We start from the raw sequence: 19,907 nt of genomic DNA, 5'->3' as shown, positions 1-19,907 counted from the left end.
CAGAGGGACTCTACCCACAGTTCAGCCTCTCCTCCCCTGTCCCTGTTCCTGAAGTTACACAGAAAAAAAACCAAAAAGGTGGCAGCTGCACTTCATCTGTTGCCTTTTATGGCACTTTTGTTGAACTTTAAGTTTGTTAGATGAAAAACTCCCCTGACTACTTGCTCTCTATTAAAAATCAATTTTGCTGACATAGCCAATGTACTCTCACGTACATGAAAATGAAAACTGACTTTTATTATTACCATAGAAGAGGGAGAATCATCAAAAGGCATTTGTAATGCTTTGAACTCACTGCATCTATAACTTCTAGCGGTGCTCTAACCCGCCTTTGTCTTCACCTAGTGCATGTAATCTGAATACACCTAAAATTAGTCACAGACTCAACACAACTTCAAAGTTGTACACTCAATCTGATCTCAGCAAGGTTCAAGCCAGATCCCAAACACTCGAGGAAGTGCTGCTTACAGCAGTCTATTCATGATAAAACATGCTGCCAGTACAGTGTGTACAAGGCCTCAAGATACCAACAGCTTCAGCTCCACTCAGACACTCAGGAATTACCATTATAAGTATTAGAATATCCCTACACAAACATATGCACAAGTTTCCGTAGAGTTAAAGAACCTTATTTCATCTGCCTCTTTTACCAATTAGAAACAGCAGCTACTGAGCAGAAAGGCAGGAGTCCCTAAAATATCACACAAAGTTCAGAAGTTTTCTATCAGAGCTTTCTGCTGTTCTATTACTGAAAAGACAACCAACAGTGGGGTCCCAACTACTTGCTCATGTAACATTTTAGTTGTAGGAATACCCCAATTAAAGTTAAAATACAACTAGTTTCTCATCACACTGCAATATAAGAATCCTCTGAACTCTGAAGGTTCTAGAAACTTCACAGCAATAATGGAAGTAAATCCCATAGTTGACTTATTAGCCCTGGGACTTCTGATACCACTCCTTGGATCCAGAGGAGGACCAGAACTCCAACAGGACTGTGATGCCACTCTGGACAGGACTGTGATCGTTACCTCAACAGGACTGTGACCACCATCCAGACCAACAGATTTCCTTTCCTTTTATTTTGCACCCAGGGGGCCATGTGGTGCTCAGCACAGAGGCCAACAAACACTGTTCTGTTCTTGTCCCAGGGTGATGGGTTACACATCTGTCTTTGGGGGTTAAAACCAGTTCTCTCTGTATCATTGTATTTATTGTAATCTTTTTAGTTAATTATAACCTCTCTCGAATTGGGTTCATTTCTCCCACCAGTTTACTTTTAAACCAGCTCAGTAACACTTAATGCTACAAAATTATATACTTTATCACAAAGAATTAGGTTGATGAATAACATATTATTTGAAAACAATCAAATCTCTAGATGGAATTCTAATTGTGTTGTATATACACCTTAAAAAAAGCATCAGTACTAATTCTCATGCACTGGTTGGAAAGTTGGTACCTTTAACAATCCAAAACTCTAATAAAGAACAATCTGAACTTTAAAAATCAGATGCAGAGGGTCAATGCATTGCAATGCAAGTGACAATTTAATTCAAGTATGTTTCATTTTACAGGAGCTGAAGTTAGAAATATTAATGTCCTGTAATGTTTTATCACACAATGAGCCTGTTCAAGCTCCCTAGCTGGGAGTAACACACAGACAGATACAGTGAGGTATTCTTTTCTTCAGCTGAAGCACTTTGCAGCGATGTATACATGTCCAATTTTCCTGACAAACAAAATTACAATGAGCAATGACCATAATTTTTCATAAGCTACATCCTTACCATTAGAGGGAGTGCCCCTATTTGCAAGTGGTGCAGTCGAGGAGGTGCGTGGTAGTGGGCCAAGTGAGGATGCAAAGGCCCTGGAGGGTAAGTAGCTGCAGTCACACCAGCTTCAATTCCTAGTTCCCTGTCACATGAATGAAAGTGGCATTACAGGAAAGGTACATCTTGCTTCCTAGGTACAATTCCACTGCTTTGGAAAACCTACAACCCAGTACAGCTACAATAACAGGTTTACATACGAATCTTTTTTTTCTAACCTTGTTTAAACTTCACTAAAGACATCCTACCATGGTGAAAGTTCTTTTTAAAACAGCTGTGAAGATCTATTATGAGAAATCAGTTGAGATGACTCCACATTTGTAATGCCCAGGAATATCATTATTGTGGAGCCTTCTCTGCAGCACATGCTGTGGGAACAGCAGCTGCTAAGCATGCAGCTCTTCCCTAGTGGTCCAAAATATTTTTTAAAAATAATAAATATATTGTGGAATTGAAGTGCATGCTTCATAAGTGGGCCTGATGCAATTTTGAGTAAGTTCAAACAAAGAAGAGAGAGAATACACTAGTTCATACATCAAATCCAAGCCTCTAAAAACACTAGAAATATATTTAAGACACTGAGTACTCAAAGCAGTATTTCAAAGCTGTATCAACATCTATGAATTTTAAGCTATGGATGCATGCAGCACGTTTTAAAATCCCAGCCAGCACCATCAGTGCTGATCAGCACATCCCACCCTTCTGCCCCCAGTCCCAAAGAGCTCAAATAGTGTCTGATTACTGATTACTAACCAGGCAGATCTCTCTGGAGCTTGTCGAGGATGGGAAGACATAGTCTGAGGCACATGAATGTGATGCCCATGCCCATAATTGGGATGCATTCTGTGAGGATGTGGAGGAGGCCGCTCATGAGCACGTCTAAACAACAGAAACCAGCAACAGTTATTTTCACATATTTGTTAATATCAAGAAAGCAACATCTATAACCAAAATGTTACAGACTGAGTTACTGCAATGCCTTTAAAATAAGAAACTCCCCATGCAGTACTTTAATTTCAGCTTTAGGTATAAGTTAGAAACTAATTATAACATAGATTTTATATTCAAAACCAAAGCCAGCTTCAGTTGCAGTGATCTGTCCTTCTCTCAGCAGACACAACCACAGAAAGGCTGACAAAGTGTTTAATCCTGACCTCAAACAGCAGGTAGGAAAGAGAAAGCCACATGACAGCCACATTCAGATTCAGAGTCATTTACAGCTCTGCTGCAGTTTATCTCTAGTAAAACTATACCAGCAAAAGTAATTAGGGGAAACTTAACACACTAATAAGAGGACATTTTCCTTGAAACATGTCATAGCTCAGGTAATATGAGCACACAGCTTTTTTCCATGCCAGTTGGTATACAACAACTATGGATTTGGGAAAAAAAACAAACCCAAACAACTTCAAAAAAAACCTGCTGGCTACTTTATCACTCAAAAGTTGCAGTTAAAGCAAAATTCTCTTCAAGCATTAAATGAGTTTTAAGTTGCTTATGAGTAAAACTTGTATAACAAAATTAGGAGCAACAACTAGAGAGCTCATTCCTGAAAATCCCTTGGATATGTTATCTCCAGAATCAAAGTAACTTCAGTTACTATGTGATTGAATATTAAGCTACTACTGTCCTGGTATGTGTTGACACTAGTGTAATGACTCTAATTAAGCAACAACAGGAGCATGTCTTAGTATCACCAAAGCTACATCTCGACATTGTGTAATATCTGTAAGTAAATGTGATCAATCTCCTCCTCCTCTTCTAAAGACATAAAGGCATAGGAAAGACATGCAGGTATCTAATCTGAATTAAACTTGGTAAACAGTCCCTTTGATAAATTGTTCATTTAATTTTAAAGCATTAGTTAGATAAAAGGAATCTCAAGGCAAAACACGCTGCCAAGGAACACGTTTGAACAGAGCTTATGATGTACTTTTAGGCTGTTAAGCTTGAAAAGGAATTCCTGCCTGTTATTCAGAGGATGAGCAGTGGGCAAAAGAAACACAGGGTCCCCTTGTCTTCCATGCCCCACTGGTGCCTTACCTGGAGACACTACTGGGAGATGTAACGGAGCAGGTTCACTCCTAATGCTCATGTGACTGTGACGGTACGTAAAGACACTCCTCACCATGGTCTAACACTAACAGTTCCTAGCCATGCAATTAACAGTTTGAGAGTCACATGCAACATTTTACAAACCTGAGGGGAATGAATTACATGTTTAGATATTGTTCTGAGTACATTTGTGACATACGTTGGGTGTTGCATCATCCTTCTTCTCTGGACCTCCATCCTCTGGATCACCTCGTGAGGATGTAGCCTCTGTGCTGGAGGTGCTGTTGCAGGGATGTGATGGGATATAGGCTGGTGTGTTGCAGGGAGATGCTGTGGGATTGGAGCAGCTGCATTGGCTAAAGGATGAGTTGGTGGTGGAGGTGGAACAGGATGAGAAGATGCATGAGAGGAGATTGAAGGATGGAAGGGATGCACTGGATGAGGGATAACATAATCTACTTGAGGTGGAGGTTGTGGCTGTGGAGGAGGATTTCCATGAGAGTGAGGACATGCAGAAGCTTGATGGTGAAGAGGTCTGGTCAAGGAAGCATCTGCAATGAAAACATCAGGTGCTTTTTATTTGGTCAGTAGCAGGTTTTGATGTAAATTTATTTTAAAAAGTATCTTCACACAGGTGCTTCAGTATTATTACACTAGTGTAAACAGTGGCAACATGGGAACATGTGTTTATCCAATTTTTAAGTAAAGTGATTCTAGCAATATACCCTACAAGAAACCTACATTTTCTGCAGTCAAAAGTATTTTGTTTGCCAGTGTTGGCAAAAAAAAAAAAAAGAAAAAAAAGTGTGATACACACTGAGAAATGAACATAGAATGGTTTGGGTTGGAAGGGACCTTAAAGATCATCTAGTTCCAACTTACCTCCCATGGGCAGGAACACCTTCCACTAGACCAGGTTGGTCAAAGCCACATCCAATTTGTCCTTGAACACTGTCAGGGATGGGGCAGCTACAGCTTCTCTGGGCAACCTGTGCCAGGGCCTCACCACTCTCAAAGGTAAGAATTTCTTCCTTATACCAAATATAATGCTACTCTTTCAGTTGGAAGCCATTCCCCCTTGTCCTGCCACTATATGCTCTTGTCAAAAGTCCATCTCCAGCTCTCTTGGAGCCCCTTTAGGCACTGGAAGGCTGCAATAAGGTCAGCCTGGAGCCTTCTCTTCTCCAGGCTGAAAAACTCCAATTCTCTCAGCCTGTCCTCACATAGCAGAGGTGCTCCAGCCCTCTGAGTAACCTCATGGCCCTCCTCCAGACTTGCTCCACCAAGTTTGTGTCCTTGTGCTCAAGAGCCCAATCTGGATGCAGTACTCCAAGTGGGGTCTCATGAGAGTAGAGTAAATGGGGAGAATCCCCTCCCAATTTTACTTCATGTTTGTTGTTTAAAAGTTCAATCCCTGCCCCTTTCCAAGTTCACTATTCTGTAGAGACAAAACCCAAAAACACAAATCACAAACAAGTGAGTTTTCACTCTGAGCTTGCTAAAGCAGAACTCACTGGGGGTATGGGACAAGGGACCAACCAAGGAAAATTAAATAAAAAGCCACTGTTAGAATACAAACAAGATTAAAAATATTTTCATAGTAAATACAGTTTTGAATTCTCAGTGTTATTATGGTCACTCAGAAGAAGATATTTTAACTTTACCCTTGATCCTGTTCAAATCCCCTACACAAATACATTTCTTAATATGAGTTTTGCTAGGCCAGTTCTAAGGTGAGTGCAAGCAGACAGTCGGAGTTTTTCCCATGCTGTCAGGGCAGCTGTTCCATCAGTACTTACAAGGAGAGTGCATGTAGTGGCGACAGGAGGAGAGCGATGCCTGAGGAGGAGGTTGGGGCTGTGGCTGAGCAACGATGCTCGATCCATATCCGTCTATGGTCAGGGACTGGCTCGGCCCAGCCCCAGCCTGGTGCCCGTAGATTGTCGTTCGGGATGAAGAACCAGGACAGCAGGGATCAAAAGCAGACGTTCCATGGAAAGCACCACTTCCATGACTTCTTATACCACTGCTGCTTAAGTCCACTGGCAGTGCCTGCTGCGCAAACAAACCAGCTTTTTTCAAGCAATTCTTCAGACATTGAAAGCAAAGCCACACTCAAACATGACGTTATAAAAAATAAAAATTACTACTATCACAAGCAGCTGTTTTAAGTTTTAAGGCTTGACTCTGGAACATTCTTTAAACGTGGTTAACATTTCTTATTCCTAAGTTCTTGTATCTGGTGAGACACTAAATTCATTACAATAGATTCTGTAAAAAAACCCAACCAAACAAAAAACCCACCCACAAAAAAAAACTCACAAAAACCAACCAACGAAACCAAACCAACCAAAACCATAAAAACACCAACAAACCCCCTGATGGATAAATCAGTAAGTATATGGGAGCTACGTGCATTGAAATATTTGGATGCAAAACCCGCTTTTAGCATTTCAGTTGTGTCTAATGTATTATACTCAAAACAGTAACCAGACTGATAGTTCTGCATGTTGTGAACTAAGATTGCACAGTACTGTTCTTTCTTATAACTGTATTGTTTTAAAGCTGTGATTTAGTTACTGAAAAAGCCTTAAAAACCAATGCTTTTAGAGACACAACTCTTTTATGCCTTTTATATACGGAACATTAGATTTCATGTTTTTCTTCCCTCAAAGCAGCTCAATTATTTGCATTGCAAAACTGCTATGATGGGCAGTCATTTCAAAGTACTTATGTTTGGTTTGCTTAAATAGTCACTATCATAGTCATCAAGAGGTCAACTGTCAATGATTACTTGTCAGATTGCAACTTTCTATAAAACTTCAGTTTTTTGCATTCCTATATTATAGCTCAAATCCTCCTTTTAAGTTCCCTTCTATAATGCCCGATGCAGAGCAAGAGAATCATTTATAATTCAGCACCCTATTCTACCCTCTCACATCTGTAACAGCTTGAAATCCCAAGTCACGAGGTGTGACTGTGAGAGAGCCACAAGAATGAAACGTGCCTGGTCGTGGTACGTGGTGCCAGAACTGCTGCTTGCTCCACACGGGGCAGGCACGGGGGGAGGCCTTTCCACAGGGCAGCTGGAGTCACTGAACGAAGGAGAGAGCGGGACAGCTGGGTGAGGGTTGTGGTGGTGGTGGTGGTGATGCTGGAAGTGGTGGCCATGCTGCTGAAAGCAGCTCGTATGTGGGTGCCCCAAGGCGTGGTGAGGCTGTGAAGGTCCTCCACAAGGAGAATGCTGAGGGCAGCAGGATGGTAACCTCGGCATGGCCGGAGGGCCGGTTTCCAGTGTTGTATTAGATGCAGTTCTTCTTATGTCATCTTGAAGACAAAGAAAATTCATATTCAAGTGAAAGAAATTAGTGAAGCTGATCACTGTAAAGCAGTGCCTTAATATAGAAAAAAACTCTCTGTACTTCATGATTAAATAATTAACCAACTGAAAAATAGATCTAGACTAAACCAAAACACACTGGATACAAAAAATAACATTTAGCTATGCCTGACAAATGAACCAAAACTGAGTGGTTCAGGGAATGTACTTGTGGAAACCACTGGAGGACATGAACTGACACTTGTCTTATTCCACTAATTTAAGGCATGTTATCAACAGGGAAAGGAGAAAAGATTCTCCCTGTAGTTAGTGTGCAGAGACCTCAAATTCCTGAGGTCTGCCCAGGTTTTTTGTCCCTCAACTGCAGATAGGGCATTTGTTTCAGTGCTGTTATGAGTGCTACCTGTACGTCCAGCTCTAGTACAGGTCTGTATAAATGTGCTCCCAAGGAAGTGATCTACAGCAGGAGGTTCAAGGAGTCCTTTACTTCCTTACAACACATTAAAAAACCCCCATGTCTGTAACACAGTGCAATGGGAGAATTCCCAGTGAACCACATTCCATCTCCTCAGAAAGCAAGGAGGTGATTCATTACGTATAACCAAATCGTTCCAACAGGCAAAAGCAGAAAGCTCCAGCACAATTTCCTTTATCTTTACAGAGAAATCAATGATCTTTTTCAGATTCCTGTCCTCTCAACTTACTACTGTCACGTTGCAGTAGTGCCATTTAATCTAGAGGATGTCATGAACTTTCTCTACCTCCTTTGTACTCGGAAGCAACACAACAGCTCAGAAAGCTCTTTTTCTGTACCTCCAGATGAAGTACCAGCAGTGCTGCCACTGGGAAGACTGGGAGTCGTCTCTGGAGCTGCAGAGGGCTGGCTGGTGGAGATGGTGGGAGCTGCATCAGAGGCCTGCTCTGAGGTAGAGGTACTGGTACTGGTACTGGAAGCAGAACTCACGACCTGCGGCTCCACTCGAGTTGATGTGGTTGGCACAACTGTCGGTTCTAATGAAATAAAAAACATTTCATGTTCCTTAACCTGTAAAAGCTACCGGGTTTTTTTAATGTTGTTGCTGCTTTTGAATTATTTTACAAGAAATTCTCAATTCTGGTCTTGCCAGAAGCTAAGAAAGTCAGAGCACAAAAGCCTGACAGGTACAAACCACAAAAGGTAATTCTGTTTAACTCATGGGTGGAAAAAAAATTACCTTATTTTCTTTTTCTTTTTTTTTTTTTACAAAATCTGCTTGAATTTTTTTAAGAATTAACATAAAATCAATTCCCAGCCAAATCTGACATTTAAGTTTCATATGCTAAATAAAAAAAACTACTAGAAAAGAGATTAAATTACTTGGGTACTTTATGATGAAAACATTTGCTGAAATCTTCCATAAATCCACTCTACTACTCTAGACAAACTACTCTGTGATTAACATATTACCTTTACAAATTTTAATGCCTACAAAGAACAGAAAAACTTTTAGGTCACTCACCAAGAACATCCTAACATCTAAACTAGCAATGCTACTTTACAAACTTCAATCATTCTAGATGCATAGTACTAAAGGCTTTAGCAACATAAACTTGGCTTCTAGTCTCAACACACATTAAAAGCAGATTATCAATATTTGAGACTTCTTTTAAGAGTACAAACATATTCATCTTACATATCATCCTGGGAAACACAAACTCTTGATAAATCTTGTCCTTTACTAGGTAATTGTAACCAGGTTAAAATTTAAAATTATACTCGGTGGCATAATTCAAATTTACTTTTGAAAAAAATCTTTGACTGTAAGTTTGAAATTTCTCTCCAATTCATGACAAGGCAATGACATGACTAGGAATACAAGATACCATAAAAGGGAAGATTATCAGAAACAGCTCAGGTTTTTTTAGTAAAAATGTCTGCATGGATATCAGAGGAAAAAAAGCATCAAAAAACTTCAAATACTTCTCTTACACCAAGTCTCAAAATAAAATATGACTACTTTTCAAGATTTCTCTCTATATCTAGTAGGAGTATCAGCAACTCAGTGAGCAAAAGAATAAATATATCTTCCCTCTTGCAAGTCTTCCAACTCATCACATTAAAAAAACATGACCTGATACCTACATCTAAATTCCTTTGGTTTTTAATGTGGCATTTCAACATGCTAATTTTATTTACAGGAGAACATTTGTGGAGAAACATATTAATGTTTAAAATCAGAAAAAAAAAAAAATCAGCAAGTACATAGGCTGTGTACAGCCCCCAAGGAGCAGTGATCACACAGTGCTCAGGCCTGAATGCCAACAGCTGCTGAGTGCCCTCCTGCAGTCAGCCATGCCCAGCTCCCACCAGCCTCAGCCACCCTGCCAGCCTGGGCCTGGCTCACCATCAGCCACACAGACAGTTCTGCTTCTCCCCCACAAAACCAGTAAAAAAACAGGGGGCCTGGTCAACCTCAAACTATTAGCTAAGAGAAACAATTTCTTAATATCACTTCACAGACATTAATCCAGGAAGACAGATGGAGATACGAGCCTTATGCTCATGAAAGCAGTCAGCAGAGTTTTAAGTCCTGTACCTTTGAAGAAGACAGCAAAGTTGTGATAAACTGCACAGCTTCCTTATAACAGTGTTAATGCAGAAGTTCTATCATTTTACACTAGTTCATGTGTGAAGTTTGACACCTAAACCCAAAAATTATATTCCTGAAATCCTGGAAGACTCATCGTAGAAAGTCGTTTCCTCCAGGAGGTGGGAGAAACAGCTAGTCTTAAATATACTCACTGCAGAAGTAAAAGTTCATTCAGTAATAATATTTTTTAAAATAATTTGGTTTCTGAATTTAAGACTAAATTCTATAATTTGAGTTTTAGGAGTAAAGCAACAGAAGCCTACACCCTTTCAGCTGGGATATTTCACAGTAAATCCATAAAGAATCTGTAAACCAACTCAGCCTCTCCCTTAAAAACCGTCAACCAATCAAAACTATTCCCAAGCCTTTCCAACTCTCCAACCCACCTCAAAAATCAAGTCAATCTGAAGAATAATACACTGTAAAATACCAGAGCTTGTGATGAACAGGAACAGAACAACAACAGGACAAAACTGCTGTTAAAACATTAAAAGTAATATGCATCCAAGAAATCCCCAAACCTGCCACCATCCACAAAAAAATAAACGTGCAAAAATCTACATGAGCTTTAGTTTTTCCTTCTCTCAACTTTTTGAATATACCTGGAAGTTGCTCTTGTGATTTTCAGCAGGAATAGACTTAGTAAGTGCCAGCAGGTTTTAATGTTAGGAAACAATGGAAGGTTACAGCTTCAGAAACATAACACACTTTACTAGTTTCGGGTTGGTTTTTGTTTTTTGTTTTTTTAATTTTTACATCAAGGTCTGAAAGAACAGTAACTATTGCAAAGCATAGGCAACGACATGTTTTCCTTTTATAGTGTTGTATTGAAGTAAGTGCATATTTTTCAAGAAGTAGTTCCAACCTGCTCTGTAATTTCTGCCTGGTGAGTCAGCCCTCAGACACACACCCAAGGCAGCCTTGGAAGAAAAATTAGATGTAACAGACAGACTGGAAATGGCTAAATTTTAATTTTAAAAGGAAGGCCACAGGAGGATTCTCTGAGCACACCACTTACCATCCTCATCCACCGTGAGGTCCACGACCTCGGCCGCGTTCTGCCTCAGGGGCTGGATGACCGTGGAGATCCTGCTGCGGTTCCGCTGCTCCGGAGCTCGTGGAGCGTGAGAGCCAGAGCTCTGTCCCCAGTGGGATCTCGTGTGTCCAAGTGCAGAACGAGACCTTCAAAAGGTTAACACTTTGAGTATTGACCTACATTTTGCCAGTATTCTTTTTTTTTTCCGATCATCAGAAAAGCATTGTCGCATCGAAATAGCCCCTGACTCCACTGGAGGAGTCCTCACAAACACCGCTGCAGCCTTTGCCACAGAACAGAACAGCAAATACCCAACACAGAGTTTAAAGGTCTTTATATCTTGTTCCATGTACATACAGGTAACTTGCAAAAAATTCACTGTGAAACCCTACAAACACGGTCAGGCAGCAATTACATCTGATGTTGTTTTAACTTTATCAGTAGATGAAGACTCTCCAAATCCTACACTGCTCCTATGCAGTCTGAAACAGCAGGTCTATAAATGACAACAAAACTGCAGACAATAACAATTTGTGAATCTAAAGTATTTTTGCTTGTTAACTTGTGACAGATTGTGTTTTCAGAGGACAATTTCTATACTTCAAATTTCAAAAAAGTCCAAGAAGTGCAAAATCTCTGGACTTCTCTCTTTAATAATTTTGTTCCCCCTTCTTGAAGAACAAATATAGCTCTGTGTAATACTGAAACTAAAATGAAATGTGGCTTGAGAAGAGGAAATCATAAGCCTGTAACCATACCTAAGGAAAGGGATGGTTTTACCTCTCTATAATAACACTCAGCATACAGTCTGTTTAACTTAGCCATACAAACCCAAACACTCAAAACAATGATCTTTGAGTCTGTATGTCCTTTCTAGGATACAGTCTTTAATTAAGGGAACAATATTTTTACAGTACTGTATTTACCATTTCACTCTCAAAAAACTTTGACTCTTCAGTATTTACATAAATCAAGTGGCTCTTATTTTCCAATTTGGAAAAACAATGTACTCAGATTTCAGAAAAGGAAAATGTGAAGAAAAGGGAATGACTTCACTAAAAACAAACAAACTCCATTGCACAAATCACCATGGAGCTACCACTGTTTTGGCTGTAGTGTTGCAGAAGATAAGAGAAGAAAGAACTAATTTTTTCAAGTCTTTTAAGGCTACCACAGAAAACATTTCTTATTGATGCTGGGAAGATACAAAGCTATTTTTTAATATATCTTATCTGTCTTCAGTCAGGTTTGAAGTTTTCTTCTTCAAGGAACTCCACTTTAATAGATTCTGTAAAACCTGACAAATATGGAACTAAACTTCCAGACAGGCATGGAAGAAACAGGAGACCATACACAGCAGGTGCTTCAAAAAAAGCAGGATGAGAAATGAGATTACCTGAGAAATGCTCAGGTAATCCCTAGACAGTCAACTCAGCTTACACTTGCTCTCTCCAGGATCTCCCTGTGCAGCTTTGCTTTGCCAAAATTCTGCCATCAGTCACACCAACTACAACCACCTCAGCAACTTCAGAGTAGTTGGAATTGTCAAGCTTTGGCAAAGCTGTGCTTTGGGTTTTTTTGTTCATGGGGTTTTTTTGTTGTTATTTGGGACTTGTTTTGTTGGGCTTGGTTTGTATTTTTTTAACAAAAAAAGCTTACTATGCATCCTGGTCAGAGTTTCAGATGTTAAGCCACACAGAGTATTGTGAGAGACCTGCAGACAAGCAAAACTATTAATACAGAGAGATGCAAACCTCACCTGTAGTTTTCACCAACTGTGACAATCTCCACTTCACTGTCTGTTGAGGTAACATTTATTTCTTCGTTAGCAGTGACCTGGGGAGTGGAGGATGCTTCAATCACCACAACATCTTCATCAATACTTCCTGAGGAAGAAAAAGGAAGAAGAAAATTTGCACACTTTATCTCAGGAGCTGTCATTATAAGAGACTGTTTTTCCTAGACTAAAAATACATGTAGACAGAGAATTCCATGTCAAAGCTTTAGGTGCAACTGTCAAATATGTGACCTAATTATGAAAGGGAGCAATTCTGCTGTAAATATTGAAGTAAAAAAAGGAAGGAGACAGAGGACTGGGTGTGGGGTAGGTATGCAAACTTGATTTATACTGTACTGAAATAAATTAGTGGATTTTATTACCAACAAAATTCACTTTTTTAATATAAAACCAGAATACAGTGGTTTGTTATCACTAATAGCTTTTTTTTAACATGTTTTTATAATTATCAAAGTTCCAGCCTAACATGCAGACATATGAAACACTTTTCTACTGCTGTAACACTGACAGTGACAAGTCTGAGCTATCTAAAATACTCAAATTGAGCTATGGATAGTTCACTGAGCACAAAAGAATTTCCTAAATAGGTGAGCTATATACCTTAGAAATCACGAATTCTGTTATTTGCAAATTGTTTCAAGAAAGTGCTTGCAGCATTTGGGCTCATTCAAGTCAACACTAACATCCTGTATGGGCTGACTGTTCTCAGCTGCTCTACCCAGTGACAAGGTGGGGCAGATGATCCATTTTCCCCCATATCAACATTTTTATATTTTGAAGAAAACCAAACTGCATCACTTATTTTCCAATGGCCTTTGTTTTCTGGTCACACTTATCCCAGAAAGACTGGTGGTTGAAGATGGAAAGAGCGATGCTTCTAAATACTGGTACTCAAACTTTTGCAGTTGTACGTAATAAAATTTAATTCTCAGAACTTGTATGAAAATTTTGGGGAAAACTGAAAATATGTAATGTCTAAAAAACAAAGTCACATTCCAAAATTGGAAATATTGAAAGGCTCAAAAGAAATATTGAAAACTCAAAAGTTAAAGGCAGCAGCTCAAGTCACCATCCCATTCAGAAGAATGTAAATATCATCGTTATCACAGGCAAATAAGCAACTGCTTCCTTACACAAAACTATCTCAGAAGCTCCTCAGACAAAACCAGTCAGCCCAGCAGCTGGGAAAGGCAGTTAGAAAAACATAACTGTCTTTCTCCCACCTTCCAAACATGCACTTCTCTGAATTATGGCATGTTTGAGAGCACTCCTCAGAGTCCACATGTCCTCAGGCTCAATATTTATTGAAATTTATGACCGGTGCAAAAGTGGGAAGATATTTGTTCAATTTGTTCAATTGTTTTCCATAGTCCACCATGACAAGGTGGACTCACTTTAGTATGTGCTTTTAGCACATACCAGTCACTGACCAGCCATCTTCTGTCTGTAAAGAACTTCAAGGAAAACTGATCTCAAAGTATGAATACCTCACTCATCAATGTATCATCTAAATGACTGAACCCATAAGAGAGCAGTTAAATCTGTATAATGAGTGTTAACTACACTAATCCTAAAGTCCTTGAAGGTAATCTCCCTTCAAGGAGAAGAGTCACTGGATCGTTGACAGCAGAGTAGTTATGCAGATGTGAGGTATTTTGTACTACTTTCAGAATAATACCCATGGCTATAAAGCAAACAGAAAATTATCCTCCCGCAGGTACACACTACTTCTCTCTGTCATCTTCTGAATCACAAATCACAGCAAGCAAATTATACCCTGGATGTTTGTGACTAAATTAGCCTTTGGGCTACCACTGACAGACTCATTCTACATTTTAAATGAACTAGTTAAAAACAAAACTTCTGAAAATTACAGCTAGGATTTTTTTCAGTTTCCATAGAATTTGGGGTGTTTTTCCCCTGCTCACACCCACAAATAATATTTTATAGTGCATGCAAAACACCATATTTCAGTTTGCAAGTTCTGCATATCCCAACAATTCGGACCTTTGAACAGCAGTTGGTAATTAAGTTTTGTATGTGACTATTAATCAGAAATAATCAGTAACTTCTTTACAGAAGCTTTTTCCCTCTCTTTTAAAAGGTGTAAACCTAGTGCTCAGCTGGCCTGGGAGAAGGGATAAACTACACATGCTTGAATCCAAATCAGAACATATGCCAAATTATAATCCTCCCTTAAAAATAAAAACACACCCTCCTCCAGGCCTCCCATCACAAAGACAGTAAATCTGACAGATTAAAGTACTTTACTGAGCAGAATAAAACTTTTATAATAATATAATACTCTGTACTCCAACATTTAGATCAGTAAATGAGTATATTTTTCCCCAGAAAGTTGAAAGATTATTTCAGAACAGTGCCACTGACAGACCAACTTGCTGGGAAGCAAAGTTTAGAATCAAACACCTTAGTAACCCAGAAGGTGTAAGCAAGAGACTGAGCTTTGCACAGTATAATATATATAATTATATTATTATTTAACTCTTAAAGATCATGGCATAACTCCTGAGATTAATCACTCATCATCAACACAAAGACCCCACCAAGGACATAAACACCACCAGTGTAATACCCAAATTTACGTTTGACTGATTGTTGTCACTCATGGAAGGTATTTTTATATCTGTTTTGCAATTAACATGGAGTTTTACCAGTTTATATAGTAGATATAAGATAATGAAAGTGTTTTACAATACATAATTTCAAGTTAGACAGTCTGATCATGCCACAAATGAAACTAGAAGAGCTTTAAAATAAGCAGTCAAGTTCCAGTGACAGGGATGGCTTATTTTGAGTTCCAAGCTTTCACTGGATCAGACCAGGAGTCTGCTCAGGCCCACGTTCTCTCTGCCAGCAGCAAAACCCTGCAGTTAGAACAGGAAATTCAGGGTACAAATTTTGACTAAAACCCCTCAAGCCACACAGCACCCACAACAATGACAGAGTGCACTTGGTTGTCCAGTCAGTGCTCATGGACAGCTGTCACTAAGTGTGTGGAATTCCTTTCTGAACTTGCTGGTACCCTGTGCCTCTGCAGCCCCTCCTGCTTGTGAACTAAAGATAATTACCTGGATAATACTTCAGCGTGAAATGGATAAAATAATAATATCCTACCAGTGTTAATGAGTACCCCCATTTAACTCTCATTCTTCTTGAACTAGGCATGACTGGTACTCCCTGCCCTCAACCCTGTTAACATATTTAGCATAAATGGCACCATTTTACGAGTGCCACCCTCTGTATGAGCCAGTCACATTATTTGTTTGCTTTCCCTCATTCTCAGGCTCTGAAGGTCCTGTGATCCAAGTAGACAAACCAAACAGATTTGTACCTCCCCTCTCTATTATCCTCAAGATTCCTGGGCACCAGAAGATTCCTCCCTTGCCCGCTGGCCTTGGAGGTCCCAGGCACTCAGCCAAGCAGGTGTTGTTGACTTCCCACCCCAGGGAAGCTGAAATCACACGGAGCACTGGCTGGAAAATCAAGCAGCTCCAAGTTCTAAGTGGGAACCTGGAACAGAACTGTGACCCCCACCCCTCACTGGTGGCAAGGGACACCTCCATCATCATCATCTGCTTCCTCTGAGGACTGAGTGAGTGATTTGTCTTCTTTCATATAGTTTGAGTCTAGATTATGATTGGTGTACTGATAAAGCAAACTGCACGATAAGATTTGACCTGATCTGCAGAGGGTCCAGGTGATTGGACATTATAACTGTAGTGGCAGTATAAAGTCTGTATTGTGCTGTTTACAGATTGTACAACTGAATTCTGCTTGTAGAAATCCTGTTCCATTCTTCTCATAAAATCATAATATCCTGCTAAGAAAACAAAGCTTTAATGTTGGCAATTTAGTGCTGCCAAAATTCTGCCAAGGATTTGTAGAACCTGCCTTTCCCTTAGTGTTGGATGATGACAGTTTTTCTGTACCTCAGACTTACTTGGAATATACTTTCCAATAGCTGTGCACGATGGGAGAAGTTTTCCAAGACACACGAATTGCTTAGGAGGCTGCACCCTGGTGGAAGAGCCCGTGAACAACCAGAATTCCGGGGATTCTGTCCAACTCTGAGCTGTGCTAATTCAGACCTCTACCGACCGTTCTTAACCAAGCACATAAACCTCAGTCCAGAGGGCAATGCCACAGCAACCCAATTCCAGGAGCAGCATCTTCTCAGCACAGAGAGCTGCAGCAGCAAGGGGGAAGTGCTGAAGTGAATTCCACACTAACGTTTATTAACTGGAGCTATTTAAAGCTCCAACTCACAGCAGATGGGCAGAGCAGCACTGATTAATGTCCACTGCTCACAGAGCCAGGTGCTTATTCCCTCATCACTTCCCAGCTCTTCCCTGACCCTTCTCCAGTAAGTGGCACAGTAAACAGGATACTTATTCCCTTCCTTATCCACTAATGCTATTGGGATAACAGCTTGGAATTATGAGCTGCATCAGTTACTGTGAGAAAAGGACTGCATGCTGTAGTTTTTAGGAGGGATTAAGGAACTGAAAAATAATCAACTCTAACAACAGGAAGCTCATTTCCACTTAATACCTGTTTATCTTAAACCTGTTAAAGTAATCTGAACATAAAGTGGTACATGCTTCACAAGCCTCTGGCTTGTGAAATATCAAATGTCTATATTCAACATTTTTGGGGAGACAGACAACAAATACATTAGAGGATCAAGAGGATAGTTGTGAATAAACTCAGTCTTATCATTCTAAGCAGCTTTGAACAAAATCTGGAGCAGCTTCTCATGAGCATTACATTCTAAGGGAAGAGGAAAGCCTGTCTAGCACTAGTTGCTCAAAAATATAAAACAACATGTCAGACCCTGAAGGAATTATAAGTGCTATTAGGTGAACAATTTATGACAGTGCAAAACGCTACCCAGATTTTTCAACACCACCTTCCCATTTTCCAGAGTTTTGCTTTATTGACAAATCAGAGTACAGGCTAAAAACTTGTTCCAATTTTAGCTTTTACTAGATTTCCCTGCAGACTGTCCCCAAATAGCAGCCCCAAACCTTCAGATCCAAGATGAAAATCAAATACTGGTAGAAGCATTACAACATTACAGAGATCCAACTAGAGTAAAATCTGAAATTTTGCCACCTTTCATAAGCAAAGTCAAAAGAGGATTATCTCTAAAGGTGTGTGCACAGGGTTAGAGAAAAGCTTCTGCCCTACCTAAACAACACACAGAATCAAAATTTGTTTTACAGCAAAAATCCTGCTGCTTGCTGTCATATTAACTGTGAGCTCAGTGCTGCAATTAAAATCCACTGATTAACATTCCAGTTAGAATATACACCCCTAAAAGCACCTGCACTTCAGCTGCATCATTAAATGACACACAAGGGGTTTTACATTGTCCTTTTGCCCCCAACTCCCCTCTGTCTCCAGAAGGAGCTTCAGCTGCTCATCCCAGATTTAATGAGGGCACTGCCTTTTGTGGCAAACAGTTGGTAAAACAATATAACCCATTCCCAGGTGTCAGGACACACTAGTTCAATACTCTCACACTTCCAAAGCACAAAGTTGTACCAGAAGAATAGCTAAAACCCTGATGGAAAAGGAGGAAAAATCCTACATAGTGTTGTTTGGAGGTCTTTTTGGTAAAGGTTTTGATAAACAAACAATCCCCCCCTTCACAGCTCCATCCATATGATTTTCTGAAATTAGCCAAGTTAGTTTTATTAACAAGAACCAACCTACTAAATATCTCCTTCACTAAAAATATCTGTTACTTTAATTTCTTGCAACAATCAGCAATGTTTTCCAAAACAGTATACACTAATTAAATTTACTTGTTCTTTAAATGCACTGTATCTTTAGACAAACACCACCATTCAAAGCAAAGAAATATTTTCTGACATATTCTCAATAAAAATTGCCATTCAGTTGGCTACAAGAGAAATCACATCATTTTGATGCCTACTCATTAAAAATTCAGTTATTACTTTTTTAATTGTATTTTTTCCTGATTATTATTATCACTCTCCTCCTTTCCTAAGCCTGTCCTCTAGTACTTTTACATATATGCCACAGGCCTCATACTCTTAGTAGAAGTTATTTGTCCTTCAGTATATTCTGTCATTTCAGCAGATGCATATGTGCCAATGTAGAGCAAAAATATTTTCCCTATCATTAAGAAGCCAGTGTAGCACTACTATCAATACAACTCTTTCCTCTTATAGAAACCCCATCCTGCTTGCTCACTATACAGAGAAGCTGCACAGCTATTTTTCCAGCTGGCCCCATTTCTGTCCTAATTAACTCAATAACTAGAAATGCCTTATGTAACAGCAGAAAAGCTACAGAAAATGTTAATCACATTTTTATCTTGCTAAAAATAGGGCACTTTCACACAGGATGTCTGCTCAACTTCCCATTCTATCTGCAATGTAAATAAAATGCTCAAAACTTTCCATCAATACATATTTCCACTAGGAAAAAAAAACCCACAGTATTCACACACTCTAAGCCAGAACTGCTTTTCAGCTCACTGCAAGTGTTAGTGCTGAAATACAGTCACCACAGAGCACATTTTTTAAAGCATATCTTCTTTCAGTTACAACTGATATCAGTATTTTAATCTAAAATTAACTGTATGGATTTTCATTCATTACAGGAAAAGAAACAATTTCATATATTCAATGTGCTTTTAAAGTAGTATAAAAAGCCATTGGACTTTTCCACTTCTGTGTGGAAAGAGTTGTTAATGTCCTACATCATTTTACAGTTACATGAAACTCCACCCTCTCTGAAAATGATAAAAAACCATTAATTTGGAAACAGAGGTGTTACCATGAGTTTCCCAAATTGTTTTTTAATATACATGTATGCATATCCCCACATATTTATTATTTACAAATCATATACTTTATGTGTTTAAACATGCAAGTCAAATGTAGCTTTTTTAGGCTTAAAAAATTAGCTTCTATCCCCACAAATATGCATCAAGATAATTAAGGCTGTGCAATAATTCTTCTGCTTCAGAGTTCTAAATGCAGGCCTAGCACTGCATAAGTAAGAATTTGACATTACAGATTTTACTTCTTATATTTAAACAGCACATTAAAGACCAATACACAAGTTATTTCTTGCTACAATAAGAAGCAATAATCTATATGTAGGACTCTGGTTCTGTTAAAGAACAAATCCTGCATTAACATGAACATTCACACCTTTT

The 19,907-nt window shown here is 39.3% G+C and overlaps 1 protein-coding gene across 6 annotated transcripts in view; it reads right to left on the bottom strand.

The window, feature by feature from the left end:
* RNF111 (ring finger protein 111) overlaps window positions 1–19,907 on the bottom strand; it is a 43,052-nt gene that overhangs the window by 11,043 nt on the left and 12,102 nt on the right. For 3 of the 6 annotated variants that reach the window (XM_018069825.3, XM_018069827.3, XM_018069829.3), the window contains exons 3-10: window positions 12,653–12,779; window positions 10,876–11,039; window positions 8,041–8,238; window positions 6,895–7,214; window positions 5,687–5,942; window positions 4,087–4,438; window positions 2,586–2,711; window positions 1,791–1,917 (exon numbers count right to left, since the gene is read on the bottom strand). In XM_018069825.3, the coding sequence (XP_017925314.1) occupies window positions 1,791–1,917; window positions 2,586–2,711; window positions 4,087–4,438; window positions 5,687–5,942; window positions 6,895–7,214; window positions 8,041–8,238; window positions 10,876–11,039; window positions 12,653–12,779 (1,670 nt within the window). The remainder of the gene's footprint in view (window positions 1–1,790; window positions 1,918–2,585; window positions 2,712–4,086; window positions 4,439–5,686; window positions 5,943–6,894; window positions 7,215–8,040; window positions 8,239–10,875; window positions 11,040–12,652; window positions 12,780–19,907) is intronic. The other 3 variants (XM_018069826.3, XM_018069828.3, XM_029958716.1) reach the window with 2 other exon arrangements.

The sequence above is a fragment of the Manacus vitellinus genome, unplaced genomic scaffold, assembly GCF_001715985.3.
Source record: "Manacus vitellinus isolate BGI_N305 unplaced genomic scaffold, ASM171598v3 scaffold_16_pilon, whole genome shotgun sequence".
NCBI classification, from domain to species: Eukaryota; Metazoa; Chordata; class Aves; order Passeriformes; family Pipridae; genus Manacus; species Manacus vitellinus.
The sequence above is the reverse complement of the archived record's forward strand: the minus strand, read 5'-3'. Positions and strand labels throughout refer to the sequence as shown.